Source organism: Melanostigma gelatinosum (genome assembly GCF_949748355.1).
Source record: "Melanostigma gelatinosum genome assembly, chromosome: 17".
NCBI classification, from domain to species: domain Eukaryota; kingdom Metazoa; phylum Chordata; class Actinopteri; order Perciformes; family Zoarcidae; genus Melanostigma; species Melanostigma gelatinosum.
In genome coordinates this window covers 22779105-22797637 of record NC_136650.1, presented here as the reverse complement: position 1 = coordinate 22797637, position 18533 = coordinate 22779105, and the positions used below count along the sequence as shown (strand labels likewise).

The 18533-nt window shown below is 45.9% G+C and overlaps 2 protein-coding genes across 3 annotated transcripts in view; one reads left to right on the top strand and one right to left on the bottom strand.

Annotated features, from left to right (window-relative positions):
* The window catches only part of vps52 (VPS52 subunit of GARP complex), a 12359-nt gene extending 1687 nt beyond the window's left edge, over nucleotides 1-10672 (top strand). The window contains exons 2-20 of one of the 2 annotated variants that reach the window (XM_079288314.1): nucleotides 1-80; nucleotides 469-521; nucleotides 640-715; nucleotides 1058-1125; nucleotides 1896-2071; nucleotides 2161-2311; nucleotides 2650-2750; nucleotides 2910-2969; nucleotides 3103-3218; nucleotides 3570-3703; nucleotides 3894-4049; nucleotides 4141-4259; nucleotides 4566-4689; nucleotides 4779-4874; nucleotides 5325-5432; nucleotides 8078-8143; nucleotides 8749-8860; nucleotides 9185-9303; nucleotides 9998-10672. The exon at nucleotides 1-80 is cut by the window's left edge and continues 2 nt beyond it. In XM_079288314.1, the coding sequence (XP_079144440.1) occupies nucleotides 1-80; nucleotides 469-521; nucleotides 640-715; nucleotides 1058-1125; nucleotides 1896-2071; nucleotides 2161-2311; nucleotides 2650-2750; nucleotides 2910-2969; nucleotides 3103-3218; nucleotides 3570-3703; nucleotides 3894-4049; nucleotides 4141-4259; nucleotides 4566-4689; nucleotides 4779-4874; nucleotides 5325-5432; nucleotides 8078-8143; nucleotides 8749-8860; nucleotides 9185-9303; nucleotides 9998-10144 (2062 nt within the window). In that variant the 3' untranslated portion in view covers nucleotides 10145-10672. Of the gene's footprint in view, nucleotides 81-468; nucleotides 522-639; nucleotides 716-1057; nucleotides 1126-1895; nucleotides 2072-2160; nucleotides 2312-2649; nucleotides 2751-2909; nucleotides 3043-3102; nucleotides 3219-3569; nucleotides 3704-3893; nucleotides 4050-4140; nucleotides 4260-4565; nucleotides 4690-4778; nucleotides 4875-5324; nucleotides 5433-8077; nucleotides 8144-8748; nucleotides 8861-9184; nucleotides 9304-9997 lie in introns of both variants that reach the window. The other variant, XM_079288313.1, reaches the window with a different exon arrangement.
* An 842-nt stretch (nucleotides 10673-11514) lies between these two features.
* Nucleotides 11515-17734, bottom strand: LOC306791275 (uncharacterized protein). The gene is made up of 7 exons (XM_079287926.1): nucleotides 17645-17734; nucleotides 16735-16778; nucleotides 15500-15865; nucleotides 14932-15022; nucleotides 13685-13863; nucleotides 12939-12992; nucleotides 11515-12808 (listed from the first exon to the last, which is right to left on the bottom strand). Exons 1-7 carry the CDS (start codon nucleotides 17668-17670, stop codon nucleotides 12717-12719), a joined length of 852 nt encoding a protein of 283 aa, XP_079144052.1. The 5' UTR covers nucleotides 17671-17734; the 3' UTR covers nucleotides 11515-12716.
* Nucleotides 17735-18533: the final 799 nt, after the last annotated feature.

Here is an 18533-nt window from a genome sequence, read left to right as displayed (position 1 = left end):
CACTGATGGAGAAACGACAAACCTGAACCTCGGAGAACTGGACCTCACGACGGATGAGTTCATCTTGGATGAAGTGGACAGTAAGTTCACAAAACAACCGTTTATTAAAATATGTTTCAAACGGCATCAGGGCCTCTAAAGGAGATTATCTGTCACGCTCTACACTTGATATCTATACTCTTGTTTTAAATCTTGTATTTTACTTTTTCTATTTGAGTTGTTGTTTACTTTACTCTGATTGCTGTTGTGTTTTATGTTGCAATGATGTCAGTATTATTTCTTGACACTATCTATTTTCATTCTGTTGTAATCTTAATGAAACTCTGGCACCTCTGGACTCATAAAGTTCTGTCTCATCTTATGTGGTGACGGTTTTGTCACACGTGACAGAGAGTCAGTTGTGATCATGTGTTGTGCAGAGTTTGTGTTTGCTTCTTTGTGAACGTTGTTCCTCTGCGTCTCCTGCAGTTCACATCCAGGCCAACCTGGAGGACGACCTCGTGAAGGAGGCGCTCAAAACGGTGAGAATATCCTGACTCGTCACGTTTGACCGGCAGCATCCAACAAAGTAATAGTGCTCCAGATGTTGCAGATGTTGTAGTTCTATGTGATGACGACGCTGGTCTCCTCTGTGTTCAGGGCGTAGACCTGAGGCAGTACTCTAAACAGGTGGAGTCAGAGCTGCAGAGGATCGAACAGGCCTCCATCAAAGACTGTATCCTTCAGTCTGAACGTCTCCATGATGGACATTAGTCTCCTTCCAGATACATATTCTACTGTTCCATCTTCACTTAGGCTTCAAAGAAAGGAATATTATACAATAGATATGAGTAATGTGATATCTTCCTACGACAGAAGCACCAGTCATGTCTGTGTCCTGTCTGTCTCTGTCTGTCTCTGTCTGTCTCTGTCTGTCTCTGTCTCAATGTCTTCATGAAGTTTAAAGCCTCTAATCGATATATTTCAGTGTTCATATTGATTTGAGTCTCAAAAAACATCTTGTTTCTGCATCTACTTTAAACATTCAGTTTTATTTTCCTGACGGTTCACCCGTCAGACATCAAGGAGAGTCAGAACATCGCTCTGCTGCACAACCAGATCACCGCCTGTGACTCCATACTGGAGGTAAGACCAGACCACCCCGTGGGCTACACCGTGACTGACAGGTCTCTCCCAGAGATCAGGGCGGTTAGGCCCCTCCCCCACCTTGTTAGGAGCATCGTGTGGATGGATGAATGCTTCACGTGTTAAAGCTGCATTCTCTCTAGTGTCCACCAGGGGGCGACTCCTCTGGTTGTATAGAAGTCTATGAGAAAATGACTCTACTTCTCTCTTGATTTATTACCTCAGTAAACATTGTAAACATGAGTTTATGTCTCAATCTCTAGTTTCAAGTCTTCTTCAATACAGCATGATGTTCATTTAGTACATTATGGTCCATTTAGAGTCACACAGACCATAAAGCAGGGGATGCTTTAGGGCGGGGCTACAGTGATTGACAGGTCTCTACCAGAGACGTATACGGCATCGCTCCATCACTCCTCAGTCCAGATGTGGTCACTTCCTGTTCACTGGTTGCAGCAAACCAAGATGGCGACGGCCAGAACGCTGAACTCGAGGCTTTAAAACGTCCACAAACCAACGAGTGACGTCACAACGAATACGTCCACTTCTTATAAACAGTCTGTGGGGGAAATATAAAGGGAACTGACTCATGTGGAGTGTCTCCTTTGCAACCGAATTATTTCATTCAAATTAGTCTGGATGGTAAATAACACATTCTTATTTATCTTTAACGAGACTTTATTTTACACTCAAAACCAACAATTTACAGAAGCAGCTGATTTGTTTTATTGAGAGTAGGAGAAGATGTTTGAGTTCTCCTCTCTTGTCAGCGTATGGAGGGCATGCTGAGCGGCTTCCAGAGCGACCTGTCCTCCATCAGCAGTGAGATCCAGACGCTGCAGCAGCAGTCGGTCAGCATGAACGTGCGTCTGAAGAACAGGCAGGCTGTACGCAGCCACCTCAGCCAGCTGGTGGACGAGCTGGTGGTGCCCGGGACCATGATCTCGTGAGTGGGACGGCTCCGCCGCAGGCGACCGGCAAATGTCTTTTTAGTTTTTTTTGTGGCGTCTGACGTTGTCCTCCGTGTCCACGCAGCACCATCCTGGACAGTCCCGTGACAGAGCAGGAGTTCCTGGAGCAGCTTCACGAGCTCAACAACAAGATCAACTTCGCCAAAGAGCTGAGCTTCAGAGAGACGCTGGCCTGCACGGACATCCAGGACATCGTGGACCGCCTCAAGCTCAAGGTTTACAGAACAGCTGAGGGTTCATCCTTTGGTTTCTGAAACAGTCCACATGCACGTCAGACCAAGAAGAGCAGCGAATCCTCACAGCTGAGAACCGTTATCGATGATCAAAACAGCTCAGATCAACTTTCTGTCGACTTATTAATCAACTAATTGTTGCAACTCTGCAGAAAACAGACATCAGTTGAAAAGACACACGTGAAAACTGAACATTATGAATATGTTGTGCAGCTCTTTTGTTTTTCTATTTTCCTCCTTGTCGTTTGTATGACCTTTCTCGCTGACGTGACACTTTCTATATTTATTATGTATTATTATTTATTGCTTCCTCTCTTCAGGCCGTGTCAAAGATCCGAGAGTTCATTCTTCAGAAGATTTACTCGTTCAGGAAGCCGATGACGAACTACCAGATCCCCCAGAACACTCTGCTGAAGTACAGGTCAGCTCCATGTTTTATTCATAAATGTATGAACGAGTGTGTGAACCTTCAGCACACAGAGAGGAATGAAGGTGTAACGTTTGGTGAACAGACACACTCGTGTTTCTGAGCTCTCATGAGTTCAGTTCCGCTGAACCTTCTGCTCTCTGACCGCCGTAGATTCTTCTATCAGTTCCTTCTGGCCAACGAGAGGACGGTGGCGAAGGAGATCAGAGACGAGTACGTGGACACCATGAGCAAGATCTACTGCAGCTACTTCAAGTCGTACAGCGGCCGGCTGCTCAAAGTGCAGGTCGGTGCAGTTTCATCCATCGAGCGACAGCTTCTCACGTCCTTTCATTCCTTCAAGAAGCCGCCACCAGTTAAATGCTTCACACGTTTCTTTAACGAGACGTTTCTCCGTCCTCCAGTACGAGGAGGTGGCAGACAAAGACGACCTGATGGGAGTAGAAGACACGGCCAAGAAAGGTATCCTTCAGCCTGGACCCAAGCCGGCTCCAAATCAAGAGGAGAGTCCCGATTGGAGTATTAATACGTTCATAGCGTGGATCAGGCAGGAAGGGGCGTGTCCATTTAAAAAGGCCCAAACGCTCCGAAACACACATCTAGCATGAAGCAGCCTCAGTGAAGAACAGGAAGTATTTTATACTTCAACAAAGAAATAAGTAGTCAAACAGATCCTGGTTCAAAGGTTCAGATAAAAACACTTTTTCCTAAAATGCTGCTGCTCATTTTGATGCGTTTCTATAAATAACCTTTATTATTATCATGATGGATCATCTCACAGTGTCAGTAGAGCTCCTTGACTTCCTGCTGCAGGTTTCTTCTCCAAACCGTCTCTGAAGAGCAGGAACACCATCTTCACCGTGGGCCAGAGGGGGGCCATCCTGAGTCCTGCTGATCTGGAGGGGCCCATCCTGGTCCCCCATACGGCCCAGAGGGGAGACAGCCGGGTGAGGCTGTCTCCTTCTCATTCTTTAGATCTAATAATTACCCATCGTGATCTGTAGTGTAGTCTGAGTATATTCCTAAACATGAACGGAAGAGTTGATCATCTCTGACCTCTTGTGGCGACTTGTAGGAACTCAGAATGAGTTCTTTTTGTGGTTGAGACTCATCATGAGCGGTGTTTCGGTCCTCCAGTACCCGTACGAGACGCTGTTCCGCAGCCAGCACTACGCGCTGCTGGACAACGGCTGCAGGGAGTTCCTCTTCCTCTCCGACTTCTTCATGGTGACGGGAAACTCCGCCCTCGACCTCTTCAACAGCATCATGGGAAAAACTCTCAGCATGTTCCTGGTACTCTCGCAGCCTGTTGCTCGAGCTTTAGGTTGATGAATGGTTTCCATTCCGAGGCGTCATGTTGTCTGTCTGTGCTCCGTCCCCGCAGAAGAGTCTGTCCACCTACGTGTCCGACTGCTACGACAGCATCGCCGTCTTCCTCTGCATCCACATCGTCCTCCGGTTCAGAGCCATCACCGCCAAGAGGACCATCCCGGCCCTCGACAAGTCAGTGTCCCAGTAGAGACCAGCTCGTGGTTCAAGGGTCCAAAAGGAGACCAGTTCAACTTTCTCTCGTTATTTAACTTGCTCGCCCGTTATTTGTGCTTTTATGTGGCGATTGTGAGAAATGTAAAGCCACCGTCTTGGCCAGCAGCTGGAAAGAGATTCAAACTCTCAATGGGATTATCCGGTCTACATGTAGGAAATAGATACATAAGTTCGCTAAAATGAATGTTCAGTGAATACATTTTAAAGAGCTGCATTGAGACGGTGATGAAGGTGTGAGTGAGTCTTCCTCACCCGTGTGCTCAGGTACTGGGAGGCGGTGCTGGAGCTGCTGTTGCCGAGGTTTGAGCTGATCCTGGAGATGAACATCCACAGCATCCGAAACACAGACCCTCAGAGACTGGGAGTACTGGACACCAGACCCCACTACGTAGGTCTACGCACACACACACACACACACACACACACACACACACACACAGCAGCGTGTTTCAGTGCGTTTGTTGATTTATTTTTAAGATCACACGCCGCTACGCAGAGTTCTCGTCGGCCATCGTCAGCATCAATCAGACGTTTCCCAACGAGAGGACCAACACTCTGCTGGGACAGCTGCTGGTAACACACACACACACACACACACACACACACACACGCACACACACACACACGCACACACACACACAGAAGGAGGCCACGGTGGACCAGTGACTATATGTGCCCTGAGAGGTTGAATCACTGTTTTTATGACGCGAGTCTTCAGTTCCCCGTCAGAAAGGTAAAGAGGTAACTATTCTAAATGTAGTGCACACTCCAGCGGTTCCTTTAGGACGCAGCGATGACTTCCGCTTCTCCAGCTGTTCTTTATATTGCTAAAAACTTCTTTCATCAAACTTGTTACTTACAGTTACACACCTCTACTCTTTAAATACACTTTAATAACACACTTGTCTTAATGTACTCTTTATTTGTTTATCATATTTTATTGTATGTAATTATATCTTTTCCTATTTTTCTTTGACTAGTTCATTGTGAATAAAGCGTTTGTGATTCTCTGTTTGTCTCCAGGTGGAGGTGGAGAACTTCGTGCTGAAGATGGCGGCAGAGTTTCCCTCCAGAAGAGACCAGCTCATCTTCCTCATGAACAACTACGACATGATGCTCAGCGTCCTCATGGTGAGCGGCTGCTGCTCTAGAATCGCTCTGTCATCACCATGATGTTTATCAGAGACGTAGATCTCGTCTCTCTCGTCTCTCTCGTTTGGAGACGAGATCTCGTCTCTCGTCTGGAGACGTAGATCTCGTCTCTCTCGTCTGGAGAAGAGATCTACGTCTCTCTCGTCTCTCTCGTCTCTCTCTTCTAGAGACGTAGATCAACGTCTCTCGTCTAGAGACGAGATCTACGGCTCTTTCGTCTGGAGACTTAGATCTCGTCTCTCTCTCTCGTCTGGAGACGTAGATCAACGTCTCTCTCGTCTCTCGTCTAGAGACGTAGATCTCGTCTCTCTCTCGTCTGGAGACGTAGATCAACGTCTCTCTCGTCTCTCTCGTCTGGAGACGTAGATCAACGTCTCTCTCGTGTCTCGTCTGGAGACGTAGATCAACGTCTCTCTCGTCTCTCGTCTAGAGACGTAGATCTCGTCTCTCTCGTCTGGAGACGTAGATCTCGTCTCTCCCGTCTGGAGACGTAGATCTCGTCTCTCTCGTCTAGATCTCGTCTCTCGTCTGGAGACGTAGATCTCGTCTCTCTCGTCTGGAGACGTAGATCAACGTCTCTCTCGTCTCTCGTCTAGAGACGTAGATCTCGTCTCTCTCTCGTCTGGAGACGTAGATCAACGTCTCTCTCGTCTCTCTCGTCTGGAGACGTAGATCAACGTCTCTCTCGTCTCTCGTCTGGAGACGTAGATCAACGTCTCTCTCGTCTCTCGTCTGGAGACGTAGATCTCGTCTCTCTCTCGTCTGGAGACGTAGATCAACGTCTCTCTCGTCTCTCTCGTCTGGAGACGTAGATCTCGTCTCTCTCTCGTCTGGAGACGTAGATCAACGTCTCTCTCGTCTGGAGACGTAGATCTCGTCTCTCTCTCGTCTGGAGACGTAGATCAACGTCTCTCTCGTCTCTCGTCTGGAGACGTAGATCAACGTCTCTCTCGTCTCTCGTCTAGAGACGTAGATCTCGTCTCTCTCTCGTCTGGAGACGTAGATCAACGTCTCTCTCGTCTCTCGTCTGGAGACGTAGATCAACGTCTCTCTCGTCTCTCGTCTAGAGACGTAGATCTCGTCTCTCTCTCGTCTGGAGACGTAGATCAACGTCTCTCTCGTCTCTCTCGTCTGGAGACGTAGATCAACGTCTCTCTCGTCTCTCGTCTGGAGACGTAGATCAACGTCTCTCTCGTCTCTCGTCTGGAGACGTAGATCTCGTCTCTCTCGTCTGGAGACGTAGATCAACGTCTCTCTCGTCTCTCTCGTCTGGAGACGTAGATCTCGTCTCTCTCTCGTCTGGAGACGTAGATCAACGTCTCTCTCGTCTCTCTCGTCTGGAGACGTAGATCTCGTCTCTCTCTCGTCTGGAGACGTAGATCAACGTCTCTCTCGTCTCTCGTCTGGAGACGTAGATCAACGTCTCTCTCGTCTCTCGTCTGGAGACGTAGATCTCGTCTCTCTCTCGTCTGGAGACGTAGATCAACGTCTCTCTCGTCTCTCTCGTCTGGAGACGTAGATCTCGTCTCTCTCTCGTCTGGAGACTTAGATCAACGTCTCTCTCGTCTCTCTCGTCTGGAGACGTAGATCTCGTCTCTCTCTCGTCTGGAGACGTAGATCAACGTCTCTCTCGTCTCTCGTCTGGAGACGTAGATCAACGTCTCTCTCGTCTCTCGTCTAGAGACGTAGATCTCGTCTCTCTCGTCTGGAGACGTAGATCTCGTCTCTCCCTTCTGGAGACGTAGATCTCGTCTCTCTCGTCTAGATCTCGTCTCTCGTCTGGAGACGTAGATCAACGTCTCTCTCGTCTGGAGACGTAGATCAACGTCTCTCTCGTCTCTCGTCTAGAGACGTAGATCTCGTCTCTCTCTCGTCTGGAGACGTAGATCAACGTCTCTCTCGTCTCTCTCGTCTGGAGACGTAGATCTCGTCTCTCTCTCGTCTGGAGACGTAGATCAACGTCTCTCTCGTCTCTCTCGTCTGGAGACGTAGATCTCGTCTCTCTCTCGTCTGGAGACTTAGATCAACGTCTCTCTCGTCTGGAGACGTAGATCAACGTCTCTCTCGTCTCTCGTCTGGAGACGTAGATCAACGTCTCTCTCGTCTCTCGTCTAGAGACGTAGATCTCGTCTCTCTCGTCTGGAGACGTAGATCTCGTCTCTCCCGTCTGGAGACGTAGATCTCGTCTCTCTCGTCTAGATCTCGTCTCTCGTCTGGAGACGTAGATCTCGTCTCTCTCGTCTGGAGACGTAGATCTCGTCTCTCCCGTCTGGAGACGTAGATCTCGTCTCTCTCGTCTAGATCTCGTCTCTCGTCTGGAGACGTAGATCTCGTCTCTCTCGTCTGGAGACGTAGATCTCGTCTCTCTCGTCTGGAGACGTAGATCTCGTCTGTCTCGTCTGGAGACGTAGATCTCGTCTCTCTCGTCTGGAGACGCAGATCAACGTCTCTCTCGTCTCTCCCGTCTAGAGACGTAGATCTCGTCTCTCCCGTCTGGAGACGTAGATCTCGTCTCTCTCGTCTGGAGACGTAGATCTCGTCTCTCTCGTCTGGAGACGTAGATCTCGTCTCTCTCATTGACCTGACGTTGATCACACAATGCTTGTTGTTCCCTTTTTGTCCAGGAGAGGGCAGCAGACGACAGTAAAGAGGTGGAAGGTTTCCAACAGCTGCTGCTGGCCAGGACGCAGGTAAACATCACTGAGGCATTCTGGGAAATCTAAAGCCCTGTTTCACTCCCTTCATTTTCATGCGTCCTCTTTGTGCTCAAAGCTTTTATTTTGACACACTGGCAGGTAAATTAGAATCTTCTAGACTCTAGAAACAGGCCGAGGTATAGTTTAAGTTACATAACAGAGGAACGGGATTGCGTAACATTTTTCCCTCTCAGTCAAAACAATAACGACAGTTGTAGTTTGGTGATGTGGTGGAGCAGCGTGGCATCATGGGAGTTGTCTTCAGTGTTCAGGAGGTTTTTGCCAGATGTGTGATTACAATGAATCACAGAGTATTCAGTACCTTCATCTTTAAAACGTTCCTTTTGTTTCAATATGAAAGGATGCATAAATATATGTGAATAAATATTATTCAGCCTGAGTAACTCAAAGTTAACTTGTGTTTTCTTGTAATTCTGAAGTAAATTGGATTAAAGTCTGGCATCGATGTTTTCACATTTCAATAAAACTGAATGACGCTCACTGTGATGTTGTGATGTTTAACCCTCCTCCTCCTCCTCCTCCTCCTCCTCCTCCTCCTCCTCCTCCTCCTCCTCCTCCTCCTCCTCCTCCTCCTCCAGGAGTTCATCGAGGAGATTCTGTCCCCCCCCTTCGGAGGGATGATCTCGTTCGTGAAGGAGGCCGAGGCTTTGATGGAGAAAGGTCAGCTGGACCAACTAAAGAACGACGAAGGTGAGAAGACCAGCTCAAGAACCAGTATTCTTCTTATTGTGAAAGGAACATTAGAGACAGGAAGTCCTCTTTGAAACACAGACATGCTGACTCAGCGTGAGCAGGATTCTTTCACTTCACGCTTCAGTTTTGTTTTACAGACGAAAGAATGTCCTTCATTCACCTCAGTTTCATTTCTCCGTCTCTGCCTCATTCAGCTTCACATCCTTTTATGTGGCTTCTCACTTAACCCGGGGTTTCCTGTGTGCGTGTGCGTGTGCGTGTGCGTGTGTGTGTGCGTGTGTGTGTGTGTGCGTGTGCGTGTGCGTGTGCGTGTGCGTGTAGCTCGTATCACTCAGCTGGTTCGGGGGTTTTCCAGCACGTGGAAACAGTCGGTGGAGTCGATGAGTCAGGACGTCATGAGGTCCTTCACCAACTTCAAAAACGGGACGAGCATCATCCAGGTGAGACAACAACAACAGCTGCTTCTGCTCGAGTCTCAATTCATCGAGAAGATGTTTTCAGACTTCACGTCCGAAACACGGAACTAAAGAATGTGATGCGTCGTTTTAGATTTAACTACCAAACGTGAAACATACTCTCAGGAATAAAGGCGCTAACCAGAACCATGAAGGGTCCTTGTTCTCAGAGGAGAACCCTCTTTGGGTAAAGGTTGAACGTAGAACCCAACATAAACGGTGACACCGAGAACCGTCTGTCAAAGGTTCCACCCAGAACCTCCGATGAGAGATTCATTCCAGAAACTTTACACCTTCTAAGAATCCACCAGGGGGTTCTACCGAGAATCCTTTTATATTCCAACGGTTCCACCCAGAACCCCCTATGGAAGGTTCTACAGAGGAACCTTCTATGGTGTAATGGTTCCACCCAGAACCTTCTCTGGAGGGTCTATCAGAACCTTTGCACCTTCTAAATGTGATTCCAACAAACAACATCAAATCCTCACTTTTCAGAACCTGAAACGAGTAAACGTTTAATTTAGGAATGTCTCGTTCTGTGTCGGTAAATAAGTCCGCTAATTACTTCGACTATTGGTTTGAGTTGGTAAAGTGCGGGTGTCACACTCTTATCAGTTACATATTCATGTTGATGTGTGAGAGGAAGCCAGCGGTGCACTAACTTCCTGCCTTGCCGCAGGGCGCCCTGACCCAGCTGATCCAGTACTACCACGGCTTCCACAAGATCCTCAACCAGCCCGCGTTCCGCAGCCTGGCCGTCCGCTCGGAGCTCATCAACCTGCACCACCTCATGGTGGAGGTGAAGAAGCACAAACCCAACTTCTAACGGGGGGGACACCTGGAAACACCTGCAGGCCCTCCGGTACCTGCAGTCATGAAGTCGTATCATCGTCCAGTTAACCGAGTCACTGAATGTTTGTGTTTTATTTCACTTCATGTCTAAACATGTGAGATATCTGATGATGATGACGCAGCTACTGCTGCTCCGTAAAACACACAACAGATTGTATTCAACAATCAGAGTTCGGTTTGAAGTGATGATCCTGAAGATTTCAGTCCTGGTGTGTTTTTAATCAGTGAACAGCACCAACGGAGAAAAGTACTTCACGATGAATGAGCCGGCCATCAACAGTGATGAAGAGCTTCAGGGTTGTGACTTTTAAACAAATCAAAACACTGAACAGAGAAATGTGGACTTTCATCATCAAACACTTGAACAGACGTGTTTGTTTTTATTTAATCTGCATTAATAAATCATACGCTGGTAAGATTTGCTTTGTGACGTTTATAACGCTGCACTAGTGAGACGCTCGCAGACGTTTCTACTGGAATCAAACAACGTAGTTCTGTGAGACTGGAGGACGAAGCTGCTGATGTTCTGACGGGTTCCTCGCGTCTTGATGAAGACCAACAACATGTGAGTCCGTCTCACTTCTGTCTGACTGTGAACAGATTTACAGTTTCATGTTTACTCGAGTTTTTTATCAAACGGGAGGAAGTTGTGCATTTGTTTGGGGACTATTTTCATCAGCGGATGAATCCACATTTGGTGCTCGAGAGTATTTGAAGCACAGAGGGAGTGAATCTGGGAAGTCGTGTTGATCCGTCCGTGCAGTGTGTGTGTGTGTGTGTGGATCAGTGTGTGGGTGTGTGTGTGTGTGTGTGGATCAGTGTGTGTGTGTGTGTGTGTGTGTGTGGATCAGTGTGTGTGTGTGTGTGTGTGTGGATCAGTGTGTGTGTGTGTGTGTGTGTGGATCAGTGTGTGTGTGTGTGAGTGTGTGTGGATCAGTGTGTGTGTATGTGGATCAGTGTGTGTATGTGTGTGTGTGTGTGTGTGTGTGTGTGTGTGTGGATCAGTGTGTGTATGTGTGTGTGTGTGTGTGTGTGTGTGTGTGTGTGTGTGTGTGTGTGTGTGTGGATCAGTGTGTGTGTGTGTGTGTGTGTGGATCAGTGTGTGTGTGTGTGGATCAGTGTGTGTGTGTGTGTGTGTGTGTGTGTGTGGATCAGTGTGTGTGTGTGTGTGTGGATCAGTGTGTGTGTGTGTGAGTGTGTGTGTGTGTGGATCAGTGTGTGTGTGTGTGTGTGTGTGTGTGGATCTGTGTGTGTGTGTGTGTGTGTGTGTGTGTGTGTGTGGATCAGTGTGAGACGTCAGTCTGTTTAACAATGCAGAGATGCAAACAGGACACGATTGTTTGCTTCTTTTATTCTCATTTATTTATTAGATTGTAGTTCGAGTTGAAACACAAACAGATTATATAATTATTCTGAAATCATTAAAGTCACAACAATTAACACCAAAAGGATGAATAACAATCACAGAAGAGTTACTTTAAATGACTTTTGATGATAATCATCAAATAGCTTCTCATTGAAATGAAAGAAAGTCGTCGTCGTGAAGAAGAAGACGTGAATGAATCTGGTTGGTTAGAATGTGCAGAAACACTCTGATGGTTGAATAGAACGTCAGCTGTGAGTTGATCTGAACAAACCAACCAGCTCCTCACGCAGAAGATCAATTACATCCTCATAGGACACACACACACGCACGCATGCACGCACGCACGCACGCACACACACACACGCACATCAGCAGCTTCGTCTTATGCATATTTTATTTTTTCTTTGTAATTTTGTAAAATTGTAATATTGTATCGGTGCAGGCTTCAAATAAGCCACGTTGGCGTTCTGTCTCTTCCTGCACCGATTCATTTCTCTCTGTTTTGTCACATTTTTAAACTTTTATTTCTCTGATTGGAGAAGTTAACGCTCGAGTCCTTCAGTCCTTCGTTCTGAGTTGTGAGTTGTTCATCATGAGTTCATGAGCCGGTTCCTCACACATCGCTCCACTACAGCACTGTGTGTGTGCACGTGTGTGTGCACGTGTGTGGACCTGGTCTGGATTAGAGGGAGGATGTAGTTAATGGGCGTTGGAGGAGCTGGTTGGTGCGTTTCTGAACTTCACATAAAGCCAGGCTAGCTGTTCCCCTCCGCTTCCAGTCTTTGTGCTAAGCTAGGCTAACCACATCGTGACTCGAGCTTCATATTTAACAGACGGGTATGTGAGTGATGTCATCTAACTCTCAAACAACTAAATAAGCAGAGTTCCAAAAATTTAGAATTTTTCTTTTGAAACTAATTTAGTTTGAGATCAGTTCATTTTATCTTTGTCGACGTCTGAGTGTTTAAAAAAACAAACAAACAAAACTGTTCTTCACTTAAATCACATCTCAGACGCCCGAGTCATCAGAAACACCTCTGACCTTCACAAACACCACAATCTGACGGGACAGTTATCATCTGCTGGCTCTGTGTGTCGGTAGCTGTTTATATGTACACACACACACACACACACACACACAGTATATGTGTGTGCACTTCCTTTGCAGAGCGGGTTGGAATCAGAGGAGATGAACAGTTTGGAAACTCGTGATGAGAGCAGAGAAGAGGAGAAGAGCTGAACAGCTGCTTTTGACAGCGTCAGCTGGAAGACCTGAGGGTGAAGACAGGCGGGTTACTGCAGGTCAGGTTCACTGTGCTTCTCTTTAAAAACACTTGTTTCCACGTGAACCGTCGGCGGCTCCGGTTCCTGTGGCAGAATGTGAAACGGTGTTTTCTCTCACCTGTCGCTGTTTGTTTCTCCAGAAGCTGCTGGCGCTTGAGAGCTATGGAGCTTTCTGTGAAACAGGGAACAGTTCACGTCAGTTGGTATCATTCAATATTTAAACTGGCTTGAGGGAAGATTGTATGCAAAAATACTCTTAAACTGTCAACCAGGGTTGACCCGAAGGCTTTGAAGAGAAACCAGACGGGTCGGGTCAGATGTTCCGCTTCAGAGGACGGGCTGTCCGAAGCCCTCTCTGCTGGTCTGTCAACGTTAGCCAGGGAACGCAGACTAAAAGGACTCCGATCCTCTTAAACGTGGACACATGGGACAAATAAAGGCTTCCGATCACAAGCTTTTATGTGATAAATATTGAGTTTTTCATTTCTTTCTGCACACATTCATCTCCATGAATCCCACTACTGTATGACTGCAGGAGTATAACTGAGATATCATTTGTTTTCATGGACGACCGAATGCTGCGTCACTTTAAATGTTGCAGCCGCACCAGTCTGACACCTGATATCACAGGAAAAGATCCGTCTCTATTTAAAGTGAGCGAGGCCGAACATGAAGGGGAGAGGAACCCGGCACCGCTAAGGCTGTGTTTTAAATCCCTTTCCTCCGTGGACTTTAAACCACCAGATGTGCTGAGGTGTAATGTACAGATGCCTCCATGTTGAGCAGCGAGAGAAGACTCTGCACCAACTATCCCTGAGCAGCCAAAGATCATCCCTCCAGACACGCAGAGAGGAGAGCCCTCACCTTCCACCGAGAGCTGCACGGTGCTGACGGCGAGGCCGTGCTGGTCCAGCACTTTGTAGATTCCTTCGTCCGAGCTCTTCAGCTTCCTCATCGTCAGCTGCTCGTTGACCGGATGTCTCTGCAGACGCTCGCCGTCCTCGTCCTCCCTCGACCACAGGACCGACCACGCCGAGCTGTTCCTGTGGAGCCGAGGTCAGAAACTGTTTGAGCAACATCCTGCTGAAGGTTCATACCGGCAACAGAAGGGACCAGAGCATCGCACGCTTTGTGTTCTCTGCAACAAGCAGTTCAATGTAAAGACGGCCGTTTTAACACGACGTCAGACGTGAACTCAACTCAACGTTCCACGACGAGCTCACGTGGCGTAAACATCGGCAGTTCAATTACAAGATCAGATCTTTGGAAAGTTCTCCGACTTCATTTCAACTTTTTCCAGAACCCACATGATCCGGCCTCTATTTAGCGTTTCTTCTCTTTTGAAAGCAGACTTCATCAGGTGACTCATAACCAGCATTCATTCACTCATTCACCAGCAGCCTGTAACTGAGTCGTGTGACGCAGACAGTCATTTCGTAGGAGTTGTTTTTTTGGAGGAAAAGAACAATCAGAGTGGGCGGACGAGACGACGAGAGGAGAGAGAATAGAAGAGGAGAGACGACAAGAGAAGAGAGGAGAAGAGAAGAGGAGAGACGAGATGAAGAGAGACGAGATGAGGAGAGAAGAGGAGAGACGACAAGAGAAAAGAGGAGAGGAGAGATGACGAGAAGAGGAGAAGAGGAGAGAAGATGAGAGGAGAGGAGAGATGACGAGGAGAGGAGAGGAGAGATGACGAGGAGAGGAGAGAAGAGGAGAGACGACAAGAGAAGAGAGGAGAGGAGAGAGAATAGAAGAGGAGAGATGAGATGAAGAGAGAAGAGACGACAAGAGAAGAGGAGAGAAGAAGAGATGAGGAGAGGGAGAGAGGAGGAAGAGAGGAGGAGGAGGGGGAGAGGAGAGAAGAAGAGAGGAGGAGAGATGAGATGAGGAGAGGAGAGAGAATAGAAGAGGAGAGATGAGATGAAGAGACAAAGAGAGAAGAGGAGAGAAGAAGAGATGAGGAGGAGAGAAGAGAGGAGGAGAGGAGAGAGAATAGGAGACGAGATGAAGAGACGAAGAGAGAAGAGGAGAGAAGAAGAGATGAGGAGGAGGAGAGAAGGAAGAGAGAAGGAGAGAATAGATGAGTGTTTGTGATTGAAGGTTCGGCTCACCTGTCCTGGAAGACGACTCTCACAGAGTGACGGGTGTAGAGGTCCAGGACTAAGTCCTCACCTGGACCTCGAGACTGGAGGGATTTGTGGTCTGAGAGGGAAAAAGATCAGACGTCAGATTTGTTAAAGTAGAGCTGGACGATCATTTAATATGATTATTTATCGTCTGTCAGTAGAATCGTACACATCACGATTATCAATCACGCCGTCTAAATTGATAAAAACAAGCAAATAATAACCAAAATATCTCAGAAGATTATTTTGCATTAAGTTCTTAATTCACACAACAGTTTGCAAAACAATGAGGTTATTATGAAATACATGATTAGGGTTTATTATAGAGTTGAATTATGATGAAGGGACACGAGATGAGATCGAAACAGAAGTCGAGTCGATGGAAACACGAGAGAAGAAAGAATAAATCATGAGGATTAACGACGCGAGAAGAAAAGGAGAATAATTCAGATGACGAAACCAAAGAATGAGAGGAAGAGGAAAGCTGGGAGAACAATAGAACATGAAGTGAGAGAAGGATAGAAAGACGACAATCAGAGTTGGAGACACTGACCGAACACGGACAGCTTGACGCTCTGGATGAAGATCTTGGTCTTCGTGGTCTTCGTGGCCGTCCCGCCGTCCACCACCATGAAGCTCTCGTATCTCCCCGAGTCTTCGAACTGGACGTCGCTGATGATCAGAGAACAGTTCCCGGACCACAGCTTCTCCTCGGAAACCTCCACCCGGCCCTGGAACTCCTCCGCCTCCCACCTGTCCTCCCCGTTCATCTCGAACACCGTGTCGGCCGGCGTCGCCCACTGGACGTGGCAGGTCGACGGGGTCGACTGGAGGCGCTGCTTCCAGCTGCAGGGCAGCACCGCCCGGTTCCCCACCCTGGAGGTGACGGAGAGCAAGCGGGAGGACGGGGAAGAGGAGTCTGGAGGAGGAGAGACGGAGGAAACACCTTCTCAACCACAACTCGTCACACACGGCAGCTTGTTCAGGGTCCTTCCAGCGTCGGATATTTCAAAATAAACTTCTGTTTTCACTGGAAAAACTTGGTTCGCTTCAAGCAACAAAAGGAGTTGTTCAGGTTGAGGGAAGCTCGTAGTTTGGGTTGAAATAAGTACGTTTAAATTAGTGCGTAGTTTAAAAACGTTCTTAAATTCACAGCGTTTGTTTCAAGTTGTGAAAGCAGACACAGCGCTGACTGACTGACGGCAGCTTGAACACGTAACGTGAGTTCTGACTGAACTTTAGGACGTTATCAGTTCTCGGAGTGGGACGAAATATTTAGAAACGTTTCTGCTCTTAGTTACAGAATGTGACTTTACAGAGTGAACATTTCCTGAAGAATTAAACATTCAGATCGAATAAAACCTGCTGATACCAAGTCACTGACGCTGACCTCCTGCTGTGCTCCCACCAGAGACGTTCCCGTCTCAGATTCATATTTAAGGTCCTAAAGGTCAACTATTGAACCTGAAGTTCAGATGATCTTTTAATACCAGTTCAAATGAATCAGAAACGGTGCGTCACAATAATGCGTGCGGTAGTATGAGACGTGATCAGAGACTGTCTGAGTGGATGATATGAAACATCAGTCCACTGCTGTGTGCATGACATGCTACGATCCTTCCTGTTACTTGTGGCTTTGATTGAAAGACGTTGGAGTGAGATCTCAGCAGCTGTGTTGAGAGTAAACAACGGTTCATCTTCTGAGGACACAGAACTCTAATTAAATCTCTTAAACGGCGGGTTTGAGAGACGCTGTGATTCATGTGTTCATCACAGAATGATACTCACCAACTAAACTGCCAACCAGGAAACAGTGTAGAGATATGAGAACCCTGAAAAACAGGATCACGTGAACATGTTGTTAAGGAAACGGACAGAAGATCAAATCAATCACGTCCTCATCACAACACTTTTATTACATAAAAGACAATAAGAAAAACAAACTCTTTCTTCAGTGTGGGCGGAGTCACTCAGATCTCTCATAACATTAAATATGTTTTCAACATAGAAACCTGTTTACATCAGTTTGGATAGGACTGAATATGTTTGTTAAAAACAGGATACAATATAAAACTATCATACCAATATGAAGCCACGAGACAGAGAGCATTGAGATGCTTATTCTTCATAAATATATTTAAATGTATTCATTTATATTCATATGGTCGAACAAAAGAAAGTATTTAGTTTATTTATTGTTATTTGTTCCTATTATTCTGTTATTTGAAACTATGAAACAGTGAAGATTGATAAATCCTTATTTTATTTATTTATTTATTTATTTTATTTTATTTATTTATTTATTTATTTTAATACTTTACATTGATATAGTTGAACTAAAGAAACGTCCGTTTAGTTGTTGTGCTTTGTTCTTATTATTCTGTCATGAAACTTAAGAGTCAGTTTCACTTCTCACTAAGTTTCGTTTTCTTCCAAACGCAGCAACGCGCCTCGCGCTCCTCTCTGCAGCGCGCGCTGAGCTGCTGAAGAGAATCTGATTAAAATGACGCTCAGTAAACCGCTGATGTTTTTATTCTGCACATGTTCTCCATCCTGCAGTCACTTTGTTCACATTCATATTTAATGAAACAGCTTGTTCTTCGTGAACATATGAGCAATAATTCATAAACATAAAACATCAGACACTGAAAATCCCTATAAAGGAAGCTTTTAGTTTTCAAAATAAAGTGTTTCTTACCAGTGTCGCTTTGTGGCGGTCTTCATGATGACTGCTGTTTGGAAACTCAGCTCAGTCCTCTTCTCTCTCCTCCACGTTGTCTGAAGTCTGTTGACATGCAGCGCTGAGGTCACTCTCTATCAGCTGAGCGACACTTCCGGTATGTAAGAAAATAAAAGCACTTTTTATTTTTTGCTCAGTTAGAATCTATGAGTGATACTGATATAAACAATATATAATAATAAAAATAATCACAAACTTAGAACTAAAGCTCTGAGGCTTTTATTTCTTTGATGTTTTTTTTATTATGATTTATTTTGGTTCAGTTAATGTTTTCATCAAGTGTTTTTGAAATGTTTTTTTATTTGTGTTCGTTTTAAATATTTTTGTAACCTCTTTTTATTTTAAAATACTTAATATGATTATATCTTAATTAGCCTATAAGCTATACAAAATAACAAAAATGAAAAACTAACTTAAAGATACATAACCTTTAACAGGCCGGCGAATGAATTAGATCAGCTGTTTTATATGTTATTTGAAATGTTTCTGTGTGGACGAAGTATATGTATCTTTTTTATGACAGAATCAAAATAGAATCAAAATAGTGTCATAATTATTCTCTTCTCAAACATCCATTGATAGAAAAATCTATTTGTGATTTGTTTTTAGGAAAATCGTTATTCTATGTCAATATGAATTCAGGGGTTGAGGACAATCATACATGAAGGCAGATATTTAACTTGTTCACTGTACTGTGATTGTTAAACCAGCTGAATATTTGTTTGTCACGAGATTAACTGAGAACGAGGTGCGGTTGTGCTTTTATTTTGAAGCTCTTCCTGGTTATATAACGTAAGCACATCAATTGACGGATTTCTGCAGAAACGAAACGTAGCGGCTGCAGATT

Coding starts and splice junctions, on each gene's coding strand:
- LOC306791275 (XM_079287926.1), bottom strand. CDS start 17,670: ATGAAGACCGCCACAAAGCGACACTG. Junction 16,779..17,644: donor ACCGCCACAAAGCGACACTG/GTAAGAAACACT, acceptor CCTGTTTTTCAG/GGTTCTCATATCTCTACACT. Junction 12,993..13,684: donor CGTGCAGCTCTCGGTGGAAG/GTGAGGGCTCTC, acceptor CCTGTTTCACAG/AAAGCTCCATAGCTCTCAAG.